General features: G+C 33.3%; 1 protein-coding gene across 1 annotated transcript; it reads left to right on the top strand.

The window, feature by feature from the left end:
- The first annotated feature begins 2,136 nt into the window (after positions 1 to 2,136).
- Positions 2,137 to 4,256, top strand: LOC148766514 (uncharacterized). The gene is made up of 2 exons (XM_088827330.1): positions 2,137 to 2,240; positions 3,653 to 4,256. Exons 1-2 carry the CDS (start codon positions 2,137 to 2,139, stop codon positions 4,254 to 4,256), a joined length of 708 nt encoding a protein of 235 aa, XP_088683456.1.
- Positions 4,257 to 10,037: the final 5,781 nt, after the last annotated feature.

Below are 10,037 nucleotides of genomic sequence, written 5' to 3'. Positions count from 1 at the left end.
TAGCACATAAGCCCCTAAAAATTAAGTTTTTAGGATGTAGTTTACTAAGTTGTGTATTCTTTTTTCCTACTGAATTAAAATATGAAGTTTTTTAACAATTAAAGAAGACAAATGAGTGTCAAATGCAATAAACCCTTGATTAAATCCACATAAATTATTGACTAAATAAATTCATGATCCTTGCAATAAATCTTATTCTCCATTTAGAAATAGGGCTGGTATCGGGCCATGTGAATCGAGTTTGGATTGCTTAAGCTCGCATACTATTGGACCTTGTTACTATAGGCTCAAACTCATATACCATCGAGCCTTATTAGTATAGACTCAAGCTCGACTCAAGTAATTTTTTTGGATTTCGAATTTATATGGGGCCTCATTACTATAGAATTGTACGGAGTAATTTTTTTTTTTTTTATGAAAAACAAGTGATAAACAAGATTTACCTCCATTGCAACCTATCCAAAGAAACCCTAAACTATCAATACAAGTTATTGGAAAAACTTAAAAACTAACAAGACTAAAAGAAGTAAAAGAAAAAAAAAGATTAGTATATCTTATTATAGCAACATTTTATATTCTCAAATCACGGTGATACATTTCAGCAATTAAGTTTGGGTGAATATGTTTCATTTGTTTACGTATTGTCACCACCATACTTTAATTCTTTTTTATTTTTGACTTTATTTTTTCAAAATAGAATAACCTTATACAGTTGTAACTTGTATGTTGAGCCATATCATTAAAATAATAAATATGATTATATATTTTATAATTAATTTAATCGGCCGAACCTCATTCGGGTTGAGCCGTAGTAGACTCAAATTCGGCTCATAAATAAATTGGATTTAGTAAAATGACTCCAAATAAAATTAGGCTCGACTCAAATAAAATTAGGCCAAACCATCGAGCTTCGGTTAGGTCCGACTCAATTACAATATTAATTAAATTTCCAAAAAGTCCGAAATTCTCAATACCAAATATATTTTGTAATTTAAAAAATCCGAGCTTTCATCTCCTTTTACGATTTCCATTTCTTTATTTCGAAATTCACGATCCAAACAGAGCCTTGCAAAAGTGGATTTTATGCTTCTAATGTTTTTCATCAATCCGCAGATATTTTGTAATAGGCTATTGCTATTTGATATGCCTGATTGGGCCAACCCAATGGGCCTACAATTCCTTTACCTACTGGGCCACGAACCCAATATTGAAAAACTACTACCACCGAGGCCCAATCAACTTCAAGTAAGGTTTGAGCCCGACAATCTCAATTAAGTTATAAATAAATGTTTGAACTCATTCCTTAAGGTACGTCCTATTATCTGAGTAATACTACAACTTGTATTCTTTGGACTATTTCTACTATCCGCACGTCTGACGTGAGTATAAGAGGGGTTTCCGCCGGATCAACCTCCTGCCTAGTTCACGTGTTCTATGATCGCAGGTATCTCAAGGTCATCAAGCTCGTGAGCCAGTGAGCCAGTGATCCACTCTGCTCTTCCAGCTCATCCTACTTCAACACCCTAAGGTGATCTAACTTTAGCACCATCGCTATCTAAAAAAATAAAAACTAAAAGGGTATCAAGTGGTAAGATTAGAGCCATGTGATATTTTTTTTATAAGTACCATGTGATATGGCAGGCTTCTAAATAAATATTTGATGAGTAACAAATCATATCGCAACTATCTTGTACGAGTTGGAATAATATAATCAACATGTAGAGTGGTGACATGTTTGTATAGACTTTTTAAAATTTATATATCATTTGAAAGGCCAACATGGTTAATTAAGTACACAATGATTTTTTTAATAATTTTTTATTATTTTATTTGACGTATATTATATGTGCATGTTGGTGAAACCTAGGAACTCCAGAGTAGCGATCGAGTATATAAAGGATAGAAGGTATCAGTCATTTTTCTTTCTTTCATTTGGTCATAAAATGAGAAAAAAAAAAGAGTTTTTTTTTTTTGCATAAGTTGTATTTTGTGAGTACGGGATATTTTCGTATTTCGTGGTATTAAACTAGGAAAATATTCATTTTCTTTTCGTAATTAAAATGTGGTCTTTAACTGATAAGTATTGAATTGAGAAAGAATTGGTATGAAAAATAGCCGTCACCCCCTACTTAAAAAATGTCCATTATAAAGGCCAAGGCGTCCCTATTCAAGCAAGCAGCAAATCGAGAGCTGAAGTCCTTGCTCTTATTGGAAGAGCAATTGAAAGCCTACGTCCGGATGTACAACTTCTTAGGCACTTAACCGCTGATGTGAACTATTCGGTATATGTTGGAATTTTCATGATTTGCAATAATTAATATTGAGTAATATTAATTAAATTATGTAAAGATTAATTTCATTTATTTACTTGATCATAATCCTGAAGTAAAGTGAATGAACATTGTCTTGAGTAAATGGTTAAAGTTCAAAAAGATGTGCGTTCGATGTGATCGAGTGATAGGACTAGTTTGGGTTTAGATGTCCACAAATATTACTTTTGGGGACATTAAGTAATTAGTCAAACTAATTGACCCAAAATCTAAATAATAAAATGTTTGGCCCAAGCAAATATTTAATTCATTGGCCCATGACCAATTAATTTTCCTATGTTTTTTGAACTCCTAAAAAGAACAGACACAACCTTCTGCTTCTTCTTCAACCATTGCAACCCTCCATGAATGGATCTCTACCGCCTATAAATAAAGACAAAATCTGGCCAATTCTGTACTGAATTTAATTGACAATTAAGAGATAGTTCTTCATATATTTCTTTTTCTTCGTCAAAGTTCCGTTCGTTGTTCAAGTTCGCCGTGGGTCGAATACTCGTGCAAGTATTTGACAACCGATCGTTGTACCTTGGGAGACTACCAGGAAGAGACTGTGCACCGTTGACAGCCCGGAAATATTGTCTTAAGGGAATTGCTTTGGCAAGCCTCAATCGTTCTTTATGTTTTTAACAATTCCTCTTTTCGACAAACAAGTAAGTATTTCCGTTTACGCAGATTGTTATTTATAATTATACCAACAATCTTAAGACAATACTTATTATTTAGTTTTTATAAGTTATGCGTTAATTCAAATCTGATTTTCGAAACTTGTGACGAGGTTCATACGTTTTTTAAAATTTGCTTTATTATATATTTAATATACGTTGATTGTTTTATTTCACAATATATGCGTGTATATATTGTATATACTTTGTGTTATTTGGGAAGAAAATAAAAATAAAAATTGATTTCATAGTTTCTGTAAATGTAAACACATATAAAGATTTGTTTATTTGTAAATGTCTGTGCCGAAATCTTCTATACTGGGCTAATTGGTAGAAAAGGTATTTTCTATGCCTAAATATTTAGACTGCTAATGTTTTAAAATTATTATTTTGTAAGTGCACTTCTGTGTGCAATCACATTATTTTATAAAATTTGCATTAGAATCAAAAGTCTGGCTTTAAGAAATTACATAAGGTCTGAAAGTAATTTTAGTTTAACTATTGTATTGAATCCATATTGCGTAGAGAATTTCTTGAATTTTCTGCATACCATATTACATCTTGAATTTATCGTCTTAGTTCATTGTTTTTCAAAACTAAAAATTATGAGATTAAAAGTTTTGGATAAATTCAATTTCACATTTTAATAAATTTGTGTAGATTAAATGATACCACCCCTAAGGTTGTTGGCGCCGAAAAACCAAACAAGTTCATGGGCACGGACTTTGCTACTTGGAAGAACAAAATGTTCTTCTACCTTGCTACCATGAATTTGGCTAAGTTTCTCAATGAGGAGGCACCTAAGGCGAAGGAAGGAGAAACTCCCGAAAATAACAAGGAAGTCGTCCAAGCCATTGATGCGTGGAGTCACTTTGATTTCCTATGCCGTAACTACATCTTGAATTGCTTGGACGAACCGTTGTACAAAGTTTATAGTCCTATAAAGACTGCTAAACTTTTGTGGGATAATTTGTCCAAGAAATACAAGTTTGAAGATGCGGGTTATAGGAAATTTATAGTGGACAAATTCCAATTTTATCGAATGGTCGATAGCAAAACTGTGAGTGAGCAAGTGAATGAACTTCAACTCATGATTTACGATATTCTCGTCGAGGGTCATGAGGTAAGTGAATCCTATCAAGTGGCTTCCATTATTGGAAAGCTTCCACCAAGTTGGACGGAGTTCAAACACTACCTAAGGTACAAGAAATCGATTGCCAAATGGACGATGGAGGAACTCATAGCTCAAAACCGAGGAGGATAATAAAATTATCGACAAGGGCGGTCAATACGTGGCTAAGGAAAACGTAGTGGAGAGCTCGAAACAGAGCAACAAGCGAAAGAGTCCTACATTTAACAAAGGACCAAACAACAAGAAAAATAAGAGGTTGTGGAAAGAATGGACACCTTGCAAAGGATTGCCGCCACCGCAAAGAAAATAATAAAAATGAAGCTAATGTCACCGTGGACTTAGCTACTTCCGAGAACGAAAACATGCACTTTTCAGCAGTTGTAACGGAGGCCTACCTAATGAGCGATACGAGAGGATGGTGGGTAGACACCGGGGCTACACGTCACATTTGCAATGACAAGAGCATGTTTTCCTCCCACAAAAAGTTGGAGCAAGAACAAAAGCTCTTCATGGGTAATGATGCTTATTCGGTGGTTGAAGGACAAGGACAAGTGATCCTAAAATTCACTTCCGGAAAGGAAGTTACCTTGAACGATGTGCTACATGTTCCGGATATTAGGAAGAACTTAATCAGTAGTTCTATCCTAACCAAGAAAGGTTTCAAGTTGGCTTTTGAATCGGACAAATTTGTGCTAACCAAAGGAGGGTTCTACGTTGGAAAAGGGTACCTATGTGACGGTCTCTTTAAGGCGAACGTAGCCGTAATCCGCAAGAACTAAGTTATTAAATAATATTAGTAATATTTAAAATCTTTTTTTGGTATGATTTGTAAGAACTTATTATTTTTATGCCATATGTGTTTAAGCCTGTAAAACAATTTTTATAAATTATTTTGGTCAATAATTTTTCTTTAAATTTTTTTTCGTCTGACTTTGTGATATTACAAGTCTTTATAAAACTTACATATCAAAATGGTTTTCAAAATTATTGAGTAGATGAAAATTTGTGCAGTTATGCTTTCGTATAATACGCTTTGGTTCAAACTTCTATATTATTTATGTTTTTGTTTAAAATAGTCGTGGATACATTCTTTCTTGTCTATAATTTTATATTATATTTGCAAGATACTTTAATATCTACTTCTAATTTTAAATATACTGTTAATATTCAAGTACTTTGAATTATTAAATTACGAAAGGATTGAATAATAATTGTGGCATTGAGGCAAAGTTTGTGCCAATCTTTTAATTTGAAGAACTCAAAACTTTAGAGCATCCATGCCAATATGGGTCTTTATCGACATAAAAAAATTTGATCTTATTCGACGACTTGTGGGGGAAGCTTTTTATAGAGTTTAACACAAGAGAAATGAAACCATCGAAATGTCAAAATCGATTATAAATATCTCAAAATGTGGGGGTATTTTGACTACGAGTCACGTACATATGTTCGTATGTGTCATTGAGGGATATAGTGAGGCAATATAATTGAATATAATCAATTAATAATTCTTCTTATACTTTACTAACTCTCGACATATTCGTCGTAGACTTATAATGTGAGACATTTACTCTCGAATAAAATCATCTCCGTTGATTTTGTGAAATCCAAAGATAACATAGCGGATCCATTTAATAAGGTTTATCTAGCGAGAGAGTTAAATGTGCGTCGAGGGGAATAAGTTTAAAGCCTAAATAACTAAGTTACCTTATACGGAAACCTAACTTGGCGACTGGAGATCCCACGGACCAAGTTCAATAGGACAAACAGTTCTGTGTAACTTAAAATAATGGAGCACTTACGAGTTTTAGCTCCATCTTATTCCTATGATGCAATAAGTGCAACCTACGACGTTAAAAAAGGTTAAGTTAGAGCTTTTAATGACGTCTATATCTTGTAAATTACAAGTGGGGTATAGTAGGATACTCTTTATAGATGCAGTCACCTATGTTAGTGTGAGCTGGGTCGGCTTGTTGAGAATTCTTAAAGGCTGGAATTCTCTAAAGCACTCGCAGAACTCGAGGATGTTTAGGGCCAAAACGAACACAACCAAGAACTTGAACAAGTTTGTTTAGTATGGTGTTAAGTTTATTGTCTTGGTTTACACAAATAGCCGACGGTTCAAGATGAAATAATTCACCGATTGGCTAAGTAAATCCGATAAGTTTTAACTAGGGAAGGTTCAAGATAAAATATTTCACCTATCCCGATGTTGTACTACTCACTAAGGAATTTTGACAAATAGATCTTATGCGATAAGATTGGAAGAACAATTTTATTCATGTGGGGGATTGTTGGAATTTTCATGATTTGCAATAATTAATATTGAGTAATATTAATTAAATTATGTAAAGATTAATTTCATTTATTTACTTGATCATAATCCTGAAGTAAAGTGAATGAAAATTGTCTTAAGTAAATGGTTAAAGTTCAAAAAGATGTGCGCTCGATGTGATCGAATGATAGGACTAGTTTGGGTTTAGATGTCCACAAATATTACTTTTGGGGACATTAAGTAATTAGTCAAATTAATTGACCCAAAATCTAAATAATAAAATGTTTGGCCCAAGCAAATATTTAATTAATTGGCCCATGACCAATTAATTTTCCTATGTTTTTTGAACTCGTAAAACGAACAGGCACAACCTTCTGCTTCTTCTTCAACCATTGCAACCCTCCATGAATGGATCTCTACCGCCTATAAATAAAAACAGAATCTGGCCAATTCTGTACTGAATTTAATTGGCAATTAAGAGATAGTTCTTCATATTTTTCTTTTTCTTCGTCAAAGTTCCGTTCGTTGTTCAAGTTCGCCGTGAGTCGAATATTCGTGCAAATATTTGACAACAGATCATTGTACTTTGGGAGACTACCGGGAAGAGACTGTGCACCGTTGACAGCCCGGAAATATTGTCTTAAGGGAATTGCTTTGGCAAGCCTCAATCGTTCTTTGTGTTTTTAACAATTCCTCTTTTCGACAAACAAGTAAGTATTTCCGTTTACGCAGATTGTTATTTATAATTATACCAACAGTATATGCAGCCACTCATCCGAAAATTGGTCCAAAACACTAATTAACTTGATTGTATCCATCTCTACCGTACGAAACTCGCTCTATGATATTATTCACAGATACTCTAGGAACAAATATATGATTGTACTAATATCAAACATTCTTTGCATCCCGGTGATTTTTGGTTGCCATTGTTAAGTTTGTTATGTCGTTTATAATTTTATGGTCGGAATCGTGATCGCGCATTTCCACAATTGTTACTTTGTTTATAAGTTTATTACAGAAAACAAAAATATTGTAACTTTACGAATTTTAATTGGAGAGATTTTAATTTAGGTTCAATTGTTTTTAGAATAACTTGAAAAGAACCATGTTACGTAATTTGTAAGCATACAGCTCATGAGTAAAGTAAACAATCGTCTGAATTATTTTCTATGAGTTTCGACAATTAAAACATTAAATAGACGTGAATCATGTGATATGCCAATAGTTTTAACATGCTTGTATAGTCAATTATATATACTTCATGCGGTAAGCAGTTATTACTTATTAGAATTATTTTCTCTGTGTTGCAATAATTGAACCAAGTAGACGTAAATTATATAGTTGGTAAAGAGTTTACTGAATTTATTAGCACCCATTGTTTTATCGAAAGGCTAATCAACTTCAGGTATTATAAATATGGCACTTTAGAAATAAGCTCATTAATGGGTATTTATTTGTAAAGAGGTACAGATAATAAATTCTTTTATAAAAAAATTCACACATGGTTTAGAGATTTGTAAAAGACTAAAATCGCCCCTCACATTTTAATATGCTCCAATTTCATCATTTAATTTAATCTAACCTCAATTTGACCCAAACATTACAAACTATTCAATTTTGACCGCTGATCTCCGGCGTTGAATTTTTTTTTTCCTTCCTAATTTTTCAGCCACCGGTTTCCACCGATGCACCGCCGGTCTCAGGTGTTGACTTTTTCGTTTTTTTTTTTGAATTTTTTTTCTTTAACATCTTTTTGCCCCCCGTTTAAACAACAATATTGCTGTGGTTGACAGTAATATTGACAATATTATTGTTAAACACAGTAAAAGTAACTATACTATAGTTTAACACATTAATATTTATATATTAATCTCTAGCACTAGGGGTGTGCGCGGGCCATAAACCCGCGGGTTCTATCAAAACCCGCCTTCGTCCCGTCTAACAACGGTTCTAGATTTTGAAGAACCAAACTTGTGGGTTTTCAACAGGTTTACCATAGGCGGGTCCATGGTGGATTTATAGTAGGACCCAACATTTACGGGTCGAAACCCATTATCGTCTAAACCATTTTTTTTTGTTAATAGTTTATAAGTTTTACGCGAGAATAATTTCCATTTTATCTTTTTTTTTCAAAAAAAAAAAGTCAAAAGTGAATTTTTGTGGTCAAAATTGATTAAATTGGGGTTACAATTAAGAATTGAGTGTAAATGGTTGGAGGTAATTTTGTCATATACATTAATGTTTCCTTTATTTATAATACATATTAAAGGGATGGACTTATTGGCGAAATAAATATAGCCCCTAAACCTAGAATAATAAAGATGGTTAGTCAGGGACTTATGCACAAAAACCCCTTATAATAGGCCATGAGCCCCTCAAATGAAACTTAATTTGGACTAAATGACAAGTTCAAATCCAATATTTTAATTAGATCCTTAGTTTGAAATAATATATGAGCCACATCCTTAATTTTTTTATCCCTATCTTACCCTTATACTCTAAATCCTATAACATATACATTCACGTTCAATTTAGATTTATTTTTCGTCTTTTTGTTTTCTCTTTGTCTCACACATTCTATCTTTCTTTCCATCTTTCTCTCACACGTTCTCTCTATTATCTCTCATGTTTTCTCTCTATCTCCATTTCTCACTCGTTTTTTTTTTCTTTCTCATCTATATATATATCTCTTTTTTTCTTCAGTAATAGCACGAAGGCCGCCGCCAGCGGCAACAGAGGGTGCAGGAGCAGGGGCGGTGGATCGAGGGTGTTGTGGTGGAGGCGGCGATGGCTGGCGCTATCGTAGTGGAGGCGGTGAAGGCAGGGGGCTGTACGGGCGGGGGGCTGTGATTATAGTCATGATGTTATGGAAAATATGTTTTGACTAATTAATTGGATTTGATATTCTTACGTTTTAAGAGATTTTTGCTTGGTTTTGGTTCAAATGGCAGATTAGGTTTTTCCAATGTTGGTAGGTGATTATGGTCGCGAACGCTGCCATCGTTGGTTGCTAGGGTTGGTGGCGGCTGCGTTGGCTGCTACGGTTGGCGAAGGCTGGGAGATTTTGGGGGCTAGGGTTTGATAGTAAAGCATATTACACGATAGTATACTATTGTACACCACTACACCGTAGTATATTATAGTACATCGTAGTATACTATAATCTACTACAGACAAATTGAAAAATATGTAAATCGAAAAAAAAAAATAGCATGTTTTTTTTGTTTTTTTTGGTGTAATTTTCAATATTATGTAAAAAAAAAGGGAAAAAAAGAAGTTTTTATAATTGTGTATAAAATGTTAAAATGAACAAAAAAAAAAAGAAGACAGACGGATATTCTGAAGATAAAAAAAAATTAAAAAGTATTAGATGGAAATATGAAAATATTAAATGCATAATAAATAAAGTGCTAAATGCAATTTGTAATTTACTTAGTGCATATTTCTAATTTGTGAGTGGAGAGGCATTTTCGCAATGAATTTTATGAAGAATGTGAAGCAAAAGTTTAGTTAAACTTGTCACTTAATTCAAATAAGTATTGTCACTAGAGACATATATCCTAATACCCCTTATAAATATAAATATTATCCTCTTTATAATGTATTTTTTTGGCCTATAAACCCCTGACAATTAA

The sequence above is a fragment of the Erythranthe guttata genome, chromosome 12, assembly GCF_056151865.1.
Source record: "Erythranthe guttata isolate IM_541 chromosome 12, IM_541, whole genome shotgun sequence".
Taxonomy (NCBI): Eukaryota; Viridiplantae; Streptophyta; class Magnoliopsida; order Lamiales; family Phrymaceae; genus Erythranthe; species Erythranthe guttata.
Note: the sequence above shows the minus strand (reverse complement) of the source record. Positions and strands in the feature narration are given on the sequence as shown.

What these genes read in the sequence shown, in the direction of transcription:
- LOC148766514 (XM_088827330.1), top strand. Translation starts at nt 2,137, where the DNA reads ATGTCCATTATAAAGGCCAAGGCGTCCCTATTCAAGCAAGCAGCAAAT. An exon ending in TTGAAAGCCTACGTCCGGAT is followed by an intron (nt 2,241 to 3,652) that starts GTACAACTTCTT and finishes AAATTTGTGTAG; the next exon opens with ATTAAATGATACCACCCCTA.